We start from the raw sequence: 20,801 nt of genomic DNA, 5'->3' as shown, positions 1-20,801 counted from the left end.
AATGGCCTGGGATGGGTCTGCCTGACAGAGCACTCCTGCGCTATTCTGCTGCAGCAGTGCTCAGCAAAAACATTCGAAGTGGAACTGTTTTGGCTTGCTTGAATGGGAGCTGCTGATGTCGTGTTCTCCACAAGGAGCCTGTGACTTTGGGATTGCTTTCCTCTTGGCTTGAAATAGTCTGGATCTGCTGATTTCCAGGGCATACTGCAAAGTCTGTCTTTTCAAATGGGTGTTTGGAATGGGAGAGGGGCTGGGGAAATTTGAGGGGAAGGGAAGTTTCCATTTAGTGATTATTTAATTTACTGCCATTTACAAGAGCTGGGATCTGCTGTTGCGTTGTTCTGTAGTCACAGATTGGATTTCCAGTGGCACCTGAGCCTGGAAGATTACATAGACTGAAATAAGTAAAACATTGACCCAGCCTAACCAGGCAACCCTTGCCAGCTAGGAAGTGGGATCTTTGGGATTGTAGATGCACCTGTGAAGGCTGAATCCCTTCAGCACAGGATTACTGGACAGACTCAGGACGTGCAAATTCTCTTCCATCAGCAAGAGTGGGCCATTGCTGTGAAAGAATTAACCTTATACCACTGAAATGGAATCAGAAACTGCATGGAAACCCATTTATGACCATGCTGAAGATACATTGCTGGCTGAAATCCTATATGCTTTGCAGTGGGAACAGAGGAAGTAGGTGGTATTTACTTCACACAGTATTTTATTTTAAGGAAATGCAGCATGTCTTATTTGGCAATGGACACACATCAATGGGTCTTCACCGTGGCAGCATATCACAGATCATATTCTCTGGGTGGAAGAGCCATAAAGCCAAGGGCTTTGAGGTGACACTCGTAATTAAAAGGGAGAGATTGAGATGCATCCTGTTGTATCGTTGTTTAAATAAAGCCTGGGCATTCTGCACAAAAGAAATCCCCTAATGAAGCCTAACCAAGGCCAGACTTGTCCCTGAGGACAGAAGATTGTAAAAAATGGATCACTTTCAGTTCTAAAAGCACATGGTGGCATCTTAAAAATATTCTACGTACAACAGGCCTCTCACCAGGAGAGGTGAGCTTCTTGTGAATGTGTCAGTTTTGAAGTGGGGGAGCAGGGCACTTGTTTGGTCCTGCTAGAATGGGAAGTCCAAATGGTAGGTGTTAGAAAGCAGGATCTCAGCTGGGTCTCTCTCAAAAGCCTGTGGGCTCTTCCAACCCGTTCAATGAGTTTTAACAAGTAAAAGGTGGTTTCTTTATTTGCCGCTGAATTGGGGGAGGTCCCTGTCTTGCTCTCACCTCTCTGATTTAATGGGCACTTTCATGGTACAGACTGGCTCAGAGCAAGATCCTGCCTGGCAGCATGAAGGATAACTTCTGGGAAATGGGAGAGACAGGCCCCTGTGGCCCCTGCAGTGAGATTCATTATGACCGGATTGGGGACAGGGATGCCTCACACCTCGTCAATCAAGATGACCCCAATGTCTTGGAGATCTGGAACCTGGTGTTTATACAGTTTAACAGGTGAGCCAAGAGCCTGCCCCCTCCAGGCATTTCTTGTTTAATGGAGAAGGAGAGCTTCACTCTGGCAAAAAGACAGCTCTGTAAAGCCGCAGCACCGGGAGGCTGTAGGCTGGGAGCCTCCGCCCTCCATTGTGAACTGTTCTCGCCAACCCCACAGCTGGCTTCTGAGCTGCCCCTGATGGGTGTGGGGGGAATATGGTTAAATTGTGAAATCTGGGATTTAGGAGGAGGGAGGTTGTAGTTCATCTGTAGTTACCTCCCACTGTTTTTCCCTGTGTAACACCTCTGCCCCGTGACTAGCCTCTAGCACCGCTGATCGGGCTCCTTCTAGTGACCCGCCACTGCTGTTCTTCATCAGACACGGGGGGGGGCCATTAAGACTCCTCTCTCTTCACCCTCCACACCCCAGCAGCTGAGCTGCACTCCCAGCACCCCATGTCACTCAGTACAAGGTATTTCATGTGTGTTAACCATCTTCCCTAAGCAGCTATTGGGAGCAAATAATCAAGCCCAGCTGCTGAGCGGAAAGGACTGTCGTCATGCTTGGAGGCTCTGCAAGCTGTAATTCAGAGGGAGTCCTTCAGGCCGAACGCTTGGCTTCACTCCCCACCGGGCTGACTTCTGCGCCATCTCCCATCACAGCCTTGATCAGTGGGGTTGAGGTGGCTGACCTTTCTCTCATTATAGCTCTGGAAGGAGGGCCGTTCAGCCACTGGCCTGTGACTTTGCAATGCTCCCCCCCTACTCCCATATACATGAGTTAGTCTGTGGCTGCCTCCTGGGCCAGGCTGGGGACACTTATTCAGCCCATTTCTCTGGGGTGGGGGAGGATTTGTTTATGCTGGTTCTAGTTTGCTCTTGAGTGTCTTGTTACTTATCCTCTTATTAAGGCTCTTGGGGGCCCATGTGTCTGCCTGCCTTATAAGACCAAGGGGATCATTTAAAGTCTTGTGGGGATGAGAGAAGAGATGGCAGCCCCGCTGCAGCAACCCATTCAACGACTGTTTGTCTTTTTCCCTGGGGTTGGGCAGAGAGGCTGACGGGACCCTGAAACCTCTTCCCAAGAAGAACATTGATACTGGGTTGGGTCTGGAAAGGCTGGTGTCTGTGCTGCAGAACAAGATGTCCAACTACGACACTGATCTCTTCATCCCCTACTTTGAAGCCATCCAGAAGGTACAGATCCATGACTGGGCCATTGAACCTGATCAAAATTTGTCTGCTTACCCTGTTATGCATAGCCTCATATTGTGCATGGCACTGTACACTCAGGGAAGCTGTCCCAGAGGAGGGGACCATGGTGACTTCCTAGTGGCTGTGAGAATCTAAAAATGTCAACCTAAAAACGCTTGGCTTGCAGATTTGTACCTTGGCAAGGGTAGAAGGCTAGACTATTCCATAGCTGCTGCTTTAGGAGTGAATCTGGGGAGAGCATGTGGATCTGATCAGAGCAGCTCACAGGGTTGTTTCCCTGTGAGCTGTGCTGACCATGAACCGTATGGTCATCTTTGAAAGTAGGAAACACCGCCCTCCCCTCTATATAGCTGCCTTCCTTTTGCAAGCTTCCTAACTGCACTAAGAGCTTTTCAGAGCCCTAAAAAGCCTAACTCAAAGAGACTTTGTTTTAAACAAACGGACCTGATCAGTAGGCTTGAGATGGCACAGCTCTGTGTTCAGGGCCAAGCTCCATTTATCATGCTCTGGGCCAGCAGAGGCTGGGAACTTTGCAGAAGCAGCATGTACCTCCTTTGGGAGTCTTGGTGGAGAGGGTCCCCCACCTCTCCTCCTCCTCTTGATTACCCACCACCTCCCTGTCCAAGCACTGGGGGAAGTCTCATTGTGCTCTGGAGGGTGCCATGTCCAGCTCTCCTCAACTGGAAAGACGGGTGGAACCCAGTGTGGGGATCTAGGTGGTGAAACTGGGTCCAAAGCCAAACTTCAGCAGCTGGTCACCTGCCTTAAAACCTCCCTGCTCAAGGCTTGCAGGACTACATAGCTTGACTTGTATAATCCATCTCTGTTAAGTAATCAGAAATTAGATGAAGGTTTCTAACCATCAGAGGAGTGAAGTTCTGGAACAGCCTTCCAGGGGAAGCAGTGGGGGCAAAAGACATATCTGGCATCAAGACTAAGCTTGATAAATTAGCCTAATTTTGGCAATTAATTGATCTTCAACTTTTAGCGGTAGATGTGCCCAATGGCCTGTGATGGGATGTTAGATGGGATGGGATCTGAGTTACTACAGAGAATTCTTTCCTGGGTAGCCGGCTGGTGAGTCTTGCCCACATGCTCGGGGTTCTGCTGATCGCCATATTTGGGGTCAGGAAGGAATTTTCCTCCAGGGCAGCTTGGCAGAGGCCCTGGGGATTTTTCGCCTTCCTCTGCAGCGTGGGGCACGGGTCACTTGCTGGAGGATTCTCTGCACCTCAAAGTCTTCAAACCACGATCTGAGGACTTCAATAGCTCAGACATAGGTTAGAGGTTTGTTACGGTTACAGGAATTGGTGGGTGAGATTCTGTGGCCTGCGTTGTGCAGGTCAGACTAGATGATCATAATGGTCCCTTCTGACCTTAAAGTCTATGATTCTATGTAAGTGGCATATGCTGGCCTGTGGGGTGGTGTCTGAAAGATGCGCAGCAGAAGTGGGTGGATTTATGCTCCTTTTTGGTTCTTTATGATAAAAAAAAGTTGTTTTTCTGCTTGCTTTTCTCATTCGGAATATCCCATGTGATCATCTTGATTTTGCTGGAAGACTCTGAAATGTGGATTGTGAACAATCTGAGCCCTTGGGGAGGGGGTTGAATCTTTAAGAAAGACATCCTTTCTCCTGAACGTTTCTCAGACATTGGAATTGACTAGATGTTAAAACATGGGTTTCACAGTCTGACTAAAAATCCCTTCCCCTGTCTGTCAGTAGGCTTTCCCTTACTGGGGGTTTCTGATATCTTCATCCTACCAGTCTCCCAGTCATCCTCATTTCTACAAATGAGTTGACAGGATCAATATTTCAAATATAAAAAAACAGGCAGAAAAGCTGCATTTTGGGGGCTTGTTTGTGAAAAGCCTTCCCAGGCCATCTCCATCGACCATAAAGGAACAAAGAAAAGGCCACAAACACCTGTTTCTCTTTGCAGGTCGCCTTTAAGGCGGCTTTCCCTGAACACTGGCGTTGTCAGTGAAGGAAGAAGCCAGGCCCTGAAAGCAGCAATAGAGCGTGGTAAATAGAATGGGGACTGCAGTGAAACTGCTTGGGGGAAAGACTTGTTGGCTGTATTGGTTATGCCTGGCTGGAGTCTGTGACCCAGCATAGCAAAACCAGCCGCAGCTGTCACTCCAAATCCTGTTGGATTCTCCATCTCAGTCACTGCCTTTGCTGACCTGGGCTCTGTCTGAGCCAAGCAGTTTCACTTTGCTTGCTCCCTTCTGATCAGGGAGAGCTGAGCGTGGCTCCTTCCAGAGCCACTCGGCCTCTATTCCAGAGGGTGCGGGGGACAGTGAGGTATCCTTCTCCCATCCAGAGAAGTGTGCTGCCTCCATAACATTCCCAGCCTCCACTGGCCCTGAGCAAGGAGAGCAAGGCCAGCCCTGGACTTGGGTCATCCAGGCCATGCTGCCGAGCAGAGCCACGTATCTAACCATCTGTGTGTGTCCCTCTATAAGCAGACAAGACAGCAAGGTTCTCCATACCCACTGTGTCCTCTCTCTGCATAGGGCACTGGGGCCAGGCCGTACACAGGGAAGGTTGGTGCTGAGGATGCAGACGGTATAGACATGGCATACAGAGTCCTGGCAGACCATGCCCGAACTATCACTGTGGCCCTTGCTGATGGAGGGAGACCTGACAACACTGGCAGAGGGTAAGAATGCATGTGGCACAACTGTGCATTACTGAACCGGGGAGGAAGCAGGAGTTGTGTTACTGCAGGTTGTATGTGTGTCCAGAGGCTGCAGGTCAGTCCTGGCGATGGTGAAATTCCACCATTTAGAGGCAGGTGAAACTTACAGCCATTGACATCTTGATCTGGGAAACAGAGGTGGTGTGGTGTCCCCCTCTACTCTGGGTGCAGTGAGGGTCTTCTCACTCCTTTGGGCATCTGGAGATCCCTCATTTGAACCACCTGCACATGCAAGGCACTATTTTCCTTGTAATTGAGAAGGCTGGAAGGGATCAATAGCAGGGCTTGGAGCCAGGCTTATTGTGGTTTGGGTAAGTGCTGTGCAAATGTTCCACCCAGTGCTGTCCATGCATCTCAGTCCTGAGTGTCAGCTCTGCCCCTGCTATTCCAGCTCTGGGCTTCTCACGCACATGCTTCGGCCAGTGTCCCTCAATGCTGATGTGCAGCCGCTCCACAGGGAGGTAGTTCCCAAGCTGTAAGAGTGTAAATCTATGACTAGGGCTGTGTACTGCAGGCCTGTGTCAAGTAAAGGAGATTGAGCGAGTGCACAGTGTTGGAGAGCAGAGGTAGCAAAATCGAACAACGTGGTAGTAATTGGAGACCCCCACTAACCGTATAAACTGATCAAATGACCCAATGGGACCAAGTTTAAAAAGACCGCTTTTAAAAGTGGCTGCTTCGTGGAACAGCTAGTTCTAGAGCACAAGAAGAGAGGCTGTTCTTAACTCAGCTTTAAGTGAACACACAGACACCAGTTCAAGAAGGGAGAGTAGTTGAGCCACTCTAACAGTGACCATAATATAATTAGTGTTGATATCCAGGGGATGAGTAAGCTACAGAAAGTGACACAGCATCATTAACCTTTAGAAAGGGAGATTTCAGTAAAATGTGAAGGTTAGTCAAAAAGGTCCTGAAGCTAAAAATAAAGGAGGTAAACTCCATAGATGGATCAACCCTAGAAAGGGACCTGGGTGTCAAAGCAATGAGATTTAGGATGTGTCAGGAATGGGGTGGAGAATAACACTGAAAGTATTAAAATGCCTTGATATAAATGAAAGGTGTGGCCTTGTCTGTCACTGGTCACCCCAGCTTACTGCAGAACCAGAGGTGTGGTCAAAGAAGAGTGATGAGAATGATCAATGGCCTGGAAAAACTCTCATGGGATGAATGACTGAAAAACGGGGATTGTTACCTGAGCAAAGAGAGATAAAAGGGGACACGGTAGAAGTATGGAAAATACTGACTTGTAGAGAAGGTAGATCCAGAAGTTCTGGTGTCTGTCTCTCATTAACACAAGAACAAGGGGACATTGAATAAAATTAAAAGGAGGAAAATTCAAAACTAATAGAAGGAAATATTTTTCTGCACAATGTATAATTAGACTGTGGAACTCACAAACACGGGAAATCTGTGAGGCCAAGAATTTAGCAAGATTCAAAAAGGCATTGGACACTTATACAGATATCAAGAATAGCCAGAGCAATCATAATTACTGATCACAACATTTTGGGAAGGGATGTGAAGCCTTATGCTGCTGGGTGTAAGCTAGGCTCTAACAGTTAGAGGTCAGTGTGAGACCTAATCTGCAGGCAGATTATCTCACATCTATAACTGTAGGGTTTTTACAGCTTCCTCTGATGGACCTTGGGTCTGATGCAGCCTGGCATATGTTCGTCTCTCGCACAGCTGTGCTGATGCCCCTCAGTCCTGACACGCAGCCCCTCTGCTGTTCTAGTCCTGCTCCCCACACCCTGCACTCTGCCAGCACACCTCATCTCCCACCCACAGGTGTTGAGGGCGTGGAATCCAAAACTAGGTGGGAGGAGCTGAGGAAGAGGCCCTCAGTACTTGCATTGCCCATGTTTAGCTGCTGGCGGATGCCACTGGCAGGAGGGGAGGGGGCGTAATGTCTGAGTGAGGATCCCCTTTCTGTGCTGTTCCCGCAGGTATGTTCTGAGAAGGATTCTCCGGCGGGCCGTGCGCTACTCCCACGAGAAGCTCAACGCCCCCAAGGGCTTCTTCGCCTCGCTGGTCGATGTTGTGGTGCAGTTGCTGGTAGGTCCCTTTGCTGCCCAGTGACTGCGTGAGAATCCGAGGTTGTGCATGGTAGGAGACTCCACCTGCTCTCTGATGCTGATCTCTGCTCTTAATGGCTGCTACTCCCGCGTCTGCAGGGCGACGCGTTCCCCGAGCTAAAGAAGGACCCGTTCATGGTGAAGGATATTATCAATGAAGAAGAGGTTCAGTTCCTGAAAACGCTCAGTAGAGGGCGCCGCATCCTGGACCGGAAGATCCAGAGCTTGGGAGACAGTAAAACGATCCCTGGTAAGGTTTGTTTAACTCCTTTCATGCTGAATGAGGCTTCCAGGGATTCCTCCTGCCCCGACACACCAGCTGTGTCCTGTGGAAATCTGCTGCGGAACAGCATTTTCCACCTGGGAGTTGGTCAGGGCTCAGCTGGGCTGCCTGTGAATTGAGCAGGGTGAAAGGTGTCAGATTGATGGTACTGGAGACTGAAGTCCTCTATCACAGCGGGGGCAGCTGCAGACTGAGCCCCCCATGCACCGTCCTGCCCCTGGCTCATCTGTGACCTACAAGATGATCCCATCTCCATGGCCTATTCAGTCCTTGGGCTCTCTGATGAGGCTGCCAACAATTGGTTGTTCTTCGAGAGATGTCCCTATGGGTGCTCCACTCCAGGTGTTGGTACGTCCCTGCGCCTTCGATCGGAGATTTTTACAGCAGTACTCATACCGGTCAAGCACGTGCAGAGGCGGCGGCCGCCGCCCCCCCCACCCCACCCCAGTGGACCTTAATAGTACGCATGCGCAACCGGTCTCCTCAGTTCCCTCTCTACCGTCCCCGGTCTGAGACGGAGCTCAGCAGACTTGCTAGAAAACTTTTTCTCCCTTGTTACTTTTACCCTTTTAGATAGTTTGTTACCCAGAGTGTTCGTTATTAGTGTTACCCGGAGTGTGTGTGAGTTTTTTCTTAAAAAAATAAAAATAAAATTCTCTTTGTTCCTGTCAGCGCAGCCGCTTCCGATATGCCTGGCTCTCCAGGCTTTAAGTGCTGCTCGAATTGTAAGGGTGCTATCCCCTGTCAGCTGGCCATTCCAGATGCATAAAATGTTTGGGGGAGTCCCACATTCCCCCAAAATGTGCCCACTGCAGCAGACTTTAGTCTAGGGCACGGAAGGACAAGGAGCTGAGGCTAAAGCTTCTCCTGCTTCAAAAATGCTTAGGGTCCGCTTCAGACTCAGGCGCTGATTCCGGCTCCGCTGCACGCCACAGCCCCCCCGCCTCAAAGAAGCTGAAGAAAACTTCCATAAACCATCACCTTCTGTCACCCGCAAAGGGAACTTTGAAGGAGAAGGCTTCTCCGGCCAGGTCTCCTGCCTCCCTCCCAGTGCTTCCCCGGCTGAGCTGTTTTGATGCGCCGGGCTCCTCCGGCGCCATGCGAAACCTGACTGCGGCGGTAGCACACCGCTCCAGTGCCGAGGCTTCAGGCTTCCAATTGCCTGCCTCTCACATGGCACCGTTTGGCACCGCTTCTGTCGCAGCGCTGACACAGGCTGGTATGCCTGACCCCCCGCAAGCTGTCACCGCTCTCCCGGCACCAGCACCCGCTGAGCTGGCCGGCAGCCAAACGACTTTTAAAGACACCGGTGCAGAGGAACTTTTCATTGCAGCAGATTCCTCTCGCACCGCCCTCGCCACACAGGGGCTCCAGCACCGCAATTTACATAGTCGTCAAGTGACCTCCTGCAGTCACCCCTACTGAACACCTGCTTCTCTCCAAATTCTCAGCCAGGGTCTGAACAGCCTTCCTCCAGTGAGGAGGAAGCTGGACTGCAGGAGGATTTTTCACCATACCAAGTCTCTCATTCTCAGACCCCAATTAATAGAGGTCATAGAAACATCAGCTCGTCCTACTCTCAGGATCCTGCCCCGTGGTGTGTAAACCCCTGGATGGCACCACCTATGCCCTTCCCACCACAGTGGCAATATTGTGCCCCGTGGGCACCCTATCCCTGAGACCACACTCGCTATGCCACCTCAACCAGGCCCGACACCTGCCCGTTACCACAAGCTCACAAACCTGCCACGGATGCCAGACACCACCATCACAAGTGCAGGATCAGGCAAGACCTGTCTCTAACCCAGTAGACCCAGTTGTAACGCCTGACGAAGCCCTGCTTCCTCCTCCCCCGTCATCTTCAGATGACTTTTCTAAATTTCAAGATCTTTTCAAGAGAGTGGCCAGGGAATTAAGAATTAATCTGGAGGAGGTTCCTGAACAGCAGCATGAGTTAACGGACATCCTGCAGCCGCTGCCTTCTTCCAGGATTGCATTGCCAATCAACCCAGCCCTTTTGGAACCAGCCAAAGCTATCTGGCAGACTCCTGCTGCAAACCTACCTACCTGTAAATGAGCAGACTGCAAGGTCTTCCAAGGGCTCTGAATTCCTTTTCACTCATCCAGCACCTGATTCGCTGGTGGTAGATGCAGTCAACCAAAAGAACAAACACTAGTATCCCCGCTCCACCCCAGCCGACAAAGACAGTAAGCGTTTAGATCTGGTCGGATGTAAAGTATACGCATCTTCCATGCTACAATTTCGACTTGCTAATTATACTGCCGTGCTGGCAAAATATGATCACAAAAATTACAACAAATTCATGGACTTCATTGAGGACATTCCAGAAGAAAAGAAACCACAATTCACTGCTTTAGTCTCTGAGGGACAAATCATATCACGTACTGCTCTTCAAGTGGTCCTCGATGCGGCCAATACTGCAGCAAGATCCACCGCTACAGCAGTAGTCATGTACCGAGGTTCGTGGCTCTCCTCCTCTTCATTTCCTCGAGAGGTCCAGAGTACCGTTGAAGACCTTCCATTCAATGGCGACAAACTCTTTGTCTCCACAATGAACGACGTCCTTCACTCAATGAAGGATTCAAGGGCAACCCTCCGGTCCTTAGGAATACAAATCCACACAATCAGAAGGCGACCATATAGATACCAACCTTACCACCGTCCACGCTACCCCACATATACCCAGTGCTTCCAGAGATCACATGAGCAACAACAGCAGCAACACCAGAGACCCAGATACCAGCGTCGCCGCCCCAATTCCGCGGCAGCGTCTCAACCCCCTCTGTCTAACAAGCAGATCTGAATCCTTGGTCGAGGGTTTCGAAACCCATGTTCCCACTTCAGCGCTTACACCGCCTGTCCCTACTTTTGGACACTGCCTACGACCATTCTTCCATCAATGGCAGAACATTACAACCGACGAGTGGGTTTTAGAGGTTGTCACACTTGGCTATTCTATCCCCTTCCTATCCATGCCTCCTACCCACCCACCCTTCCCGTGTCTCCTCAGAGCAACTGCTCCTGCAAGAAGTATAGCATCCCCTTCCATTGGGACAGTGGAGCTTGTGCCCGAATGACACAGAGGGAAGGGGTTTTACTCCCATTATTTCTTAACAGAAAAGAAAACCGGGGGATGGCGACCGATCCTCGACCTCAGGCGGCTCAACAATTTTATCAAGAAGCAAGAGTTCAAAATGGTGAACCTCGCCACCATAATCCCAGCGCTGGAGCAGGGCGATTGGTTTTCAGCCTTTGACCTACAGAACGCGCGTTTTCTCATGTGACAATACATCCAGCCCACAGATGCTTCATTCGTTTCACCCTCGGCTTGACACATTTTCAATACAGGGTACTACCCTTTGGCCTATCCACTGCCACCCGTGTTTTTTTCCAAGCTCCTGGCCGTAGTTACTGCCCACCTTAGGAAGCAAGGAGTCATAATATTTCCTTACCTAGACGACTGCCTCCTCAAAGCCTCGACGCTTGACGAAGCGCTTCGATTCATGCAATTCACTGTTGATTGTTTCCTATCCCTCAGCCTACAAATAAAAGACAAATCCACATTAATTCCTACCCAGCACCTGGAGTTCATTAGAAGCACACCTCGATTCCCGGGCAGGAATAGCATCTCTCCCGTCCGATCGCTTCGACACCATAAAGCAGCTGGCAACAAAACTTCGCAACAGTCCTCAAGTCACCGCTCGAGACTGTTTCCAGTAATATCGGGATATCAGCTGCCTACCTTCCTGGAACTATGAATACCACAGCGGACGAATTAAGCAGACGCTTTCCCTGGGACCATGAATGGGAGATGAACGAGGTGATAATCACCAATCTATTCTGCATTTGGGGCTATCCAACCACAGACCTTTTTGCAACTGCGGAGGACACGAAAAGCCCCGAATTTTGCTCCAGAGCGGGACTGGGCAAACGCTCTCTGGGAGATGCATTTATGATTCTGTTGCACCGGAACTTACTCTATGCTTATTCTCCGCAGAGTTCTGACAAAGATACGAACAGATCGTGCCACGGTGATCCTGATTGACCTGTCATGGCCCAGACAACCGTGGTTCCCATTCCTCACCAGAATGTCAACTTGACCACCAATTTCGTTGCCTCTCATTCTGCACCTCCTATCATTTCTCCACCCCAACCTGTCCATGCTTCACCTCAAAGCTTGGTTCCTACATGGTTCTCCCAAAACGAACTAGCATGCTCTGAGGAAGTTTAAAGAGTACTCCTACATAGCAGAACACAACCTACTTGCACCACCTATCTCCAAAAGTGGAAGCGATTCACACTGTGGTGCTCATCTAAACAACTGTCTCCTATGTCCACACCTCTTCCTCTTATACTTGACTACCTGTTAGACCTCAAACAATCTGGCCTTTCTTTCAGCTCCATCAAAGTCCACCTAGCTGCTATTACAACTTTCCACAACAAAATTGACGATACTTCTGTGTTTGCCCATCCGATCACTAAACATTTTCTCAAAGGACTCCAATCCCTATACCCAGACGTTAGACCTCCTACCCCTCTGTGGGACCTTCACTTAGTTTTATCTTGCTTAACTAAACAACCATTCGAACTCCTAGCCACTTGCTTCCTCTTACACCTTTCTATGAAAACAGCATTCTTAGTGGCAATCACTTCTGCCAGACGGGCAGGAGAAATAGCAGCTCTCGTGGCAGACCCACCATATACCCTATTTTTTAAGGACAAAGTTACCCTTCGATTACACCCCAAATTTCTTCCAAAGGTCCATTCGTCATTCCGCATCAATGAACCAATACACCTGCCGACCTTCTTTCCTAAACCACGTGCAAACTCTTTTGAATCCACAATGCATACCCTAGACGATGCAGGGCTTTGTCCTTCTATTTGAATAGAACCAAGCCCTTTAGGAATTCTTCTAGACTCTTTGTCTCCATTGCGGAGTGGTCCAGAGGGACACCTATTTCTACCCAGAGACTTTCAAAATGGATTTCTGACTGTATCTGACTCCGTTATCAGATATGGAAAGTTACGCTTCCAGCAGACATCAGAACTCACTCCACTAGATCGATGGCTACCTCCGTGGCTTTTCTACGCAAAGTTCCCGACTGACATCTGTAAACTAACCACTTGGTCTTCTGAACGCACTTTTGTTAAACACTATGACCTTACTTAGGGCCCTCTCTCGGATACATGATTAGGCAGAGCTGTATTATCTACTGCATTTCTACCCAATCCGAAGTCCCTACCTCCTTGAGATACACTGCTTTTAAGTCACTTGGAGTGCAGCACCCACGAGTACACCTCTTGAAGAAGAGGAGGAGGTTACTCACCCTGTGGGTGCTCCACTACCCACCCTCCTCCCCCCTACTTCGGAGTTGGGGTAGCTTCCATTGTAGAGAAGGAACTGAAGAGACCGGTTGCGCATGCGTACTATTAAGGTACACTCGGAGTGTGTGTGTGTGGGGGGGGCAGGCTCTGCGTGTGCACGACCGGTATGACTACTGCTGTAAAAATCTCCGAGCGAAGGCACAGGGATGCACCAACACCTGGAGTGGAGCACCCACAGGTACACTCATCTTGAACGTCAGTTACCGCACAGGGTGAGTAATCTCTTCCTGTTCTGGTTGAGTGGCAACATCTTACTGCAGACAGCTGTCCACTAGGGACTGGACTGAGATCCACCCACAGGTGTCCTGCAGACTGTGACCCCGGCACTGTGACCACCGACTGCCAGTGCCCATTAGCCAGGCAAATCTCTGAGGTCCACTGCCGAGTCTCATAGGCCTTCCCGTTTGCTGAGGGAAGTGTCTCAGGTCCTTTGGGAGCTGGTTTGCTCCAGGCGGGAGGGTTCTGATGGAGGAGTAGTGGGTATCTTAGTGGGAGACCTGACTGATCTGTTTCTTCTCCCAAGGGGACACTGCCTGGCTGTTGTACGACACCTATGGTTTCCCTGTGGATCTCACTGGACTCATTGCTGAGGAGAAGGGCCTCACTGTGGATATGGAAGGCTTCGAGGAAGAGCGGAAGATGGCTCAGGTAAAGACCAGCCCCTCTGCTTTGACCCTACTACAAGGAATAGGCAGGGGGCACAGGTGTGGGAGGACTCCTTTGTTATTGGTTTAAAGGGACAACACTCTGCTCCTTTACAACAGGGTGTCTCCTAGGAAATCTGACACTGAGCACCCTGGGCCATGTTGCTGGGTCCTGGGGCAGGCTGGGGCAAAGCACAAATAAATCTGGCTAGAGGGCAGATCCTGAGGGTGCAGGCCGCCTCTGCATGGTGAAACACTGGGAACCTCTGCCTCCTAGCAGGGTGCCTAGCTCCTTGCCAGGTCTCATGGAGCTTTTTTCCCCATTGCCCTCTTGAAGGCTGAATTCCCAGAAGTAAACAGTGAGCAAGTTGCATGAGAATCAGCCCTGCTATCTCCCATTATGTTCATGGGGGCTGTGCAGATGTCGTGTTGCTTTCCTTCCTTCTTTCTCGTAATCTCAACAATCGGGAGCACCACGTTGTCCACAGAGACATGGGATGTCCACAGAGACTGCAAACATCTCATGCAAAGATTCACGCCTCTGTGATGGTGGGTAACCTGCCTTTGCATCTGCCCTGGCATGTGTCCCGTCCCCAGTCATGCCTCCAGCCCTGCATGTGCTGCTAAAGCCCAACCAGCCGATGCACAAGGATTGGATCCCCATGGCAGTATTAAGGGATCCTCTCCCTGCCCCTAACACTTCCACCTGTTGCCATTCTTAGCTGAAGTCTCAGGGCAAGGGAGACGGTGCGGAAGACCGCATCATGCTGGACATCTATGCTATTGAAGAGCTCCGCACCCGGGGACTGGAGGTAACCGACGACTCGCCTAAGTACAACTACACGTCGGATCCTAGTGGTGCCTACGGTATGTGATAAAGTGTCCTCCAAATGGTTCCCCTGCCCCTAGCCTCGCTTCGTGGGTCCTGCATGGGGTCAGGCCTGGAGGCTAGTCTGCGGACTCTGCTGCAGCTCGCAGCATAGCTGAGCGAGGGCGCCTTTGTGTCTTCCTGAATCTCACCCCTTTCCCCTGCCCGGTGATCGTCTGGCAACCTTTAGGGATGAGGGAGGGGAGAGAACCATGACAGGGGCTGACAGCTGCCAACAAAGGTAGGTGGAGGATAGTGCAAATCAGAGGGGCAAATCCACTGCCTGGCAGAAGTTACTGACCATTTGGAGCCAGGGAAAACTTTTAAAGGGAACTGATTTGTCTGGCTGCTCTAGGAACTGTCCAGCTCATTCACTCCCTGCCTGACCAGTGGGACCCTCTAGTGGTTCCTTTTCAGCTTTGTATCTGGGCATCCCTGGAGATTCCTTTTCCCTGGATTTCCCGGTATCTTGGTCCATTACTGAGCCCTTGGCCTGCTCCCTGAATATTCTGATTTATTGGAGCCCTGGTCATGGATCGGGGCCTTATTGTGCTCCATGCTGTATGGACACAACAAAAGGCAGCCCCTGCCCCAAGGAGCTGACGAGGTCTGTGATTTCCCCACCCAGGCTAAAGGTCCCCTGCAGGTTCCACTGACACTGTTCTTTCTTCACTTCTTGTCTTAAACTGTTAAGCAACTGCTCGAGCACTCCAGAGGTGGCTGCTGGGCATGTATGTCTATGGCTATGTGTAAATGGCTGGGGTTGTCGTCTCACTGACCTTGCCTCTCCCACTGGCGATAGAGTTTGAGAGCCCAGCGGCCACTGTGCAAGCAATCCGCAGAGAGAAGAGGTTTGTGGAGGAAGTGTCCACGGGCCAGGAGTGCGGCATAGTGCTGGACAAGACCTGCTTCTACGCCGAGCAGGGCGGGCAGATCTACGACGAGGGCTACCTGGTCAAGGACGATGACAGCAGCGAGGATGTAAGTGGACCAGGCACCTGTGTGCTGACATACAAACAGAACCATCCCCTGAGTGCCATTCTTGGGGAAGAGGGGTGAAAAGACAGTGGGGCTGGGACAGGAAGGGAGAGGAAGAGTGGTGCAGTGAATAGTGTTTTGGCCTAGGCTCTGGGAGACCCAGTTTCAATTCCTTGCTTGACCACAAACAAGTCACTTAGGCCATGAGTTCCCCATCTGTACAATCATAGAAGCCTAAAATGTCAGGCTGGAAGGGACCTCAAGAGGTCATCTGATCCCACCCCCTGTGCTGAGGCAGGATCATTAAACATAGACCAGCCCTGACAGGTGTTTGTCCAACCTGTTCTTCAAAACCTCCAGTGATGGGGATTCCACAACCAACCTTAGACACCTGTTCCAGAGCTTAGCCACCCTTAGAGTTAGAAAGTTTTTCCTAATACTAGCACTGACCCCCCGCTTTGTAAGGCAACTCCCATCTTTTTATGTGCTGTATATTTATACCTGCCTACTGTATTTTCCACTCCATGCATCTAACGAAGTGGGTTTTACCCCACGAAAGCTTATGCCCAAATAAATTTGTTAGTCTCTAAGGTGCCACAAGAACTCCTTCTTGTTTTTCCTAATATAGTAACTCCTCGCTTAACATTGTAGTTATGTTCCTAAAAAATGCTACTTTAAGCAAAACAATGTTAAGCGAATCCAATTTCCCCAATAAGAATGAATGTAAATGGGGGAATTAGATTCCAGGGAAATTTTTTTCGCCAGTGATTGTGAAGCTTGGTTGAGGAGGTGGAGTCAGAGGGTGGGATATTTCCCAGGGGATGCCTTGCTGCTAAATGACGAACTAGCACTTGGCTGAGCCCTCAAGGGTTAACACGTTGTTAATGTGTGGAGGGAGGAGACAGAATAGACGCATGGCAGTGGCTGCAAACATTCCCTATGGACACTGAATATGATGATGAACCCACGCTATCCCACTGGAGCGCACCGCTCCCTCCGCTTTCGTGTCGCACGCACTCCCCCCCCAGCTCTGTGGAGATGGGAGTACAGGGGGAGGGGGACACCCTGACATCAGCACCCGCCCCCCCCCCCCGCCCCCACAGCTAGCAGGAGGCTCCCAGAGCAGCTCCAAGGCAGAGGGCAGGAGCAGCACAGGGCAGTGGGGGGAGGGACAGCTGAACTGCTGGCAGCTGATAGCCTGCTGGGCGGCTGCCGCACAGGGAACTTAGGGGAGCGGGGAGCTGCCGGCCCACTCTGGTTCCAAGCCCCCCGCAGCTAGTTCCAATGGGCTGGTCCTTCCTGCAAGCAGTGGACAAAGGAGGCAGCTGCCAAACAACATTATAAGGGAGCATTGCGCAACTTTAAACGAGCATGTTCCCTAATTGATCTGTAACATAACAACGTTAACTGGGACAACGTTAAGTGGGGAGTTACTGTATCGAACCTACGTCTCCCTTGCTGCAGATTAAGCCCTGTACTACTTGTCCTGCTTCCAGGGAAGATGGACCACAATTGATCACCATTCTCTTTGTACCAGCCTTTAACATAACTTGAAGACTGTTATCAAGTCCCCCCCTCCCCTCCCCTGCCCCCAGCTTTCCTTTCAGCCCAGTTTCTTTAACCTTTTCTCATAGGTCAGGCTTTCTAAACCTTTTCTCATAGGTCAGGCTTTCTAAACCTTTGATCACTTTTGTTGCTCCCCTCTGGACTCTCTTCAATTTGTCCATGTCTTTCTTAAAGCATGGTGCCCAGAATGGGACACAGTACTCCAGCTGGGGCCTCACCAGAGCTGAGTACAGGAGAACTATTTCCCACATTTTACGTACCACACTCTTGCTAACACACCCCAGAATGATATTTGCCTTTTTTTTTTTTTGCAAGTGCATCATGTTGCTGATTCAGATTCAATTTGTGATCCATTAGAACCCTCCCTCCCCCCCCCCCCCCCCCCCGCCTGAGGCTTTCCAGCAGTATGACTGCCTGGCCAGGTGTCCCCATTCGCTTTTTTTTTTTGTCCTGCCAAAGTGAAGTAGTTTGCACTATTGAATTTCATTCTGTTGATGACAATGGGGAGAATAGCCCTGACCTGCCTCCCAGGGGTGTGTGCAGGTAAATGGTACAGATGATCGAGTGCTCACATGTGATGGAGGCCAAATAACTACCGTGGCCCTGACTGGAGCCGAGCATTCTGCAGGCCCCCTCTTTGGCTCTTTGTCCGTGATCCTGACCTGTCGAGTGATTTAACTGAGCTCTGCACTGCACTCCCCAGAGCCACCTTTCCTCCTTGGTCTTAATTTAATTTTCTAGTTCACTGTTTGTCCCCTGCTCCCACTGCAACTGTCAGTCCCCAGAGAGAGTTGGCTGACCCACTTGTGCTACCAGAGAGGCCTGTGTTCCTGGGACTTACTCTTCTGGGTGCTTTTTAGTTGCCATCCAGGATGCTGGGTGGAATAATAACAACAACTCCCCTGCTGTCTGTGCTCTCCTCCATCTGGTACAGAAAACGGAGTTCACGGTGAAGAACGTGCAGATCCGGGGGGGCTATGTGCTTCACATAGGAATGGTCTACGGGAGCCTGAAAGTAGGAGACCAAGTCCGTCTGTATATTGATGAGGTGAGTCAGAGTAATCATAGAATCATAGAATACCACGGTTGGAAGGGACCTCAGGAGGTCATCTAGTCCAACCCCCTGCTCAAAGCAGGACGAATCCCCAATTTTTGCCCCAGATCCCAAATAGCCCCCTCAAGGATTGAACTCACAACCCTGGGTTTAGCAGGCCAAAGCTCAAACCACTGAACTATCCCTCCCCCCATGCTACGGTGGGTGACGCCATCTCTCTTTCCCCGTGAGAGATTGCTGTCTCCTTTTCTTCCACCATTCTGAGGCCGCTGCCTGCTCCCACCAGGGCATCCCAGTAGATCTGGGTCTTTCTCTGCCCAGTGTGCAATGGTCCCATGCTGTGTGACTGAGAACTCCTGCCTCCCACAGAGCTTTGGATCACAGTCATGGACTTGCAGATGTCATTTAGCAGAGTTAGGGTTGAGCCACGAGTCCCCCAGGAGCTGGCAGTTGGAATTTGTGTTCTCCCCTAAAGGGTTAATGCGATGTGGGTTAAACTGGGGCACTAGTGGAATCCTGGCTTGGAAAGGATTGTCCAGCTGCCCTGGTCTCTACAAGGTTTCAATTACATAAAAACATAAGAACGGCCATACTAGGTCAGACCAAAGGTCCATCTAGCCCAGTATCCTGTCTTCCGACAGTGACCAATGCCAGGTGCGCCAGAGGGAATGAACAGAACAGGTCATCATCAAGTGATCCATCTCGCATCGCCCATTCCCAGCTTCTGGCAAACAGAGGCTAGGGACACCATCCCTGCCCATTCTGGCTAATAGCCATTGATGGACCTGTCCTCCATGAACTTATCTAGTTCTTTTTTGAAGAAATTTTTCTTTCGGGTGACTTCAGTGTAGGTAGAAAATACTTGGTTGAACCCTGTTGTGTAAAATCTTCTTCTCTCCTGTATGCGGGCAGCCTGCTGCTCCCTGTGTACTTCCCCCTCGCTGGCCCTGGCCATTGTTCCTCACCCGCTCCTGAGGGCAGTCCAGCATCCACTGCCTCTCGCCAAATACTGCCAACCAGCAGCTGGGGAGATGGTCTCTGTGACAGGGGTCCTGGGAGCTGGATTGAGACTAACTATTTTCCTTGGTGCTTGCCCCAGAGCAGCCTCAGACAGAAGCTGCTTTTGGTCTCTCCATCCTGCATTGGCCTAGATTTCTCCTGAAGCAGAACTGATTTGTCGCTGTAACCTCCTGCTTCTCTGTCCCATGAATAGTCAGGTCTCACTGGGCTAGGCCAACGGTGTGTAAGCAGGAGGCACGTGGCGGCTCCTCCAACACAGAGCCCTTTAATAATTACTTTCCCTCTGCTCCCTGCAGCCAAGGCGGAGACCCATCATGAGCAACCACACTGCCACCCACATCCTCAACTTTGCCCTGCGCTTGGTGCTGGGGGATGCTGACCAGAGAGGGTCCCTGGTTGCCCCAGACAGGCTGCGATTTGACTTCACTGCCAGGGGAGCCATGTCCACCCAGGAGATCAAGAAAACAGAAGAGATTGCCAACCAAATGATAAAGGACGCCAAGGTGCGCCTGAGCAGGGGCGCCAGCTCTGGGTCCTGGGGAGAGGGTGCTTGCTGGAGGACTCTGATGGTGGGAGCCGTAGGCTCAGCTTGCCAATGTGCTCGATTCATTGAGTTAACCCTCTGCCTCGCTCCCCTGTGGTGGTGGTGATGTGACACATGCACTCCTTCTCCACCTCCTAAACCTGGGCCAAGTGGACCATCAGGCCATTCATTTGCAGAAAAAATGCGGAGCTGATGTTGAGAGGGGCAGGCAGAAGGACGCATGCTGCCTAGGCAGACCAGGTCCTTATCATCCCACCCTCTTGATTGTCAGCAGTGCAGTGTGAGCAAGTGTGGAACTGGCTGACCAGAGCAGATCAAGGATCCCCCTTATCTCCTCACAGCAGCAGCAGATCGCCCTGCGTGGCTCTGCCAATGTTTCATGGGTAGAGGTTTCATCTCAGACATGTCCTGAATATAGTCTGCTGTGGGAGCTGGCTCTCTGTCTTCTAGCTGCATGCCCTTTGTGTTAGATTGGGTCTGGAGGTGGCCAGCGTTGATCTGTAATGTGGTGCAGTCCTGAGGGGGATGCAGTGATACTGCAAAGCTGAGAGCATGCGGAGTTCCTCAAGTGTGTCAGTGTGCATCCCATCCTAGGGGTACCTGCACCTCATGTTTCAGAGCGGATTCTTTCTCATAGCACTGCTATTGAGTGAGATCCACCCTGAGTACAACATCTCAAAGAACCACAGTCACTGGAGGGTATGGAGCTGTTCTTTGTTGGCCTCTTCTGTGTAAACTCAGATTTCCTGGTAAGATGTGGGCCTGTATTCACTGGAAAATATAGGTTTAAACTGAACTCTGTGAGCCTCATCAGTATTTCCCAGAATATAAATTGGCTGTTCTGTATTCGCTGCACCTGTTGTCGGTGTACATGACATCTCTTTGGTGCAGGGGTGGGCAAACTTTTTGGCCCGAGGGCCACATCTTGGTATGGAAATTGTATGGCAG

General features: G+C 50.6%; 1 protein-coding gene and 1 long non-coding RNA gene across 3 annotated transcripts in view; one reads left to right on the top strand and one right to left on the bottom strand.

The window, feature by feature from the left end:
* AARS1 (alanyl-tRNA synthetase 1) overlaps nt 1–20,801 on the top strand; it is a 48,671-nt gene that overhangs the window by 6,632 nt on the left and 21,238 nt on the right. For both annotated transcript variants that reach the window (XM_043526087.1, XM_037877512.2), the window contains 10 exons: nt 1,326–1,517; nt 2,549–2,693; nt 5,230–5,375; nt 7,361–7,469; nt 7,589–7,739; nt 13,703–13,827; nt 14,546–14,690; nt 15,494–15,672; nt 18,170–18,283; nt 19,606–19,812. In XM_043526087.1, the coding sequence (XP_043382022.1) occupies nt 1,326–1,517; nt 2,549–2,693; nt 5,230–5,375; nt 7,361–7,469; nt 7,589–7,739; nt 13,703–13,827; nt 14,546–14,690; nt 15,494–15,672; nt 18,170–18,283; nt 19,606–19,812 (1,513 nt within the window). The remainder of the gene's footprint in view (nt 1–1,325; nt 1,518–2,548; nt 2,694–5,229; nt 5,376–7,360; nt 7,470–7,588; nt 7,740–13,702; nt 13,828–14,545; nt 14,691–15,493; nt 15,673–18,169; nt 18,284–19,605; nt 19,813–20,801) is intronic.
* The window catches only part of LOC114020951, a 30,416-nt gene continuing 19,485 nt past the window's right edge, over nt 9,871–20,801 (bottom strand). Inside the window, exons 3-4 of the long non-coding RNA XR_005222205.2 lie at nt 11,247–11,333; nt 9,871–10,395 (exon numbers count right to left, since the gene is read on the bottom strand). This is a non-coding gene — a long non-coding RNA (uncharacterized LOC114020951). The remainder of the gene's footprint in view (nt 10,396–11,246; nt 11,334–20,801) is intronic.

The sequence above is a fragment of the Chelonia mydas genome, chromosome 12 (assembly GCF_015237465.2).
Source record: "Chelonia mydas isolate rCheMyd1 chromosome 12, rCheMyd1.pri.v2, whole genome shotgun sequence".
In the NCBI taxonomy this organism is placed as follows: domain Eukaryota; kingdom Metazoa; phylum Chordata; order Testudines; family Cheloniidae; genus Chelonia; species Chelonia mydas.
The sequence above is the reverse complement of the archived record's forward strand: the minus strand, read 5'-3'. Positions and strand labels throughout refer to the sequence as shown.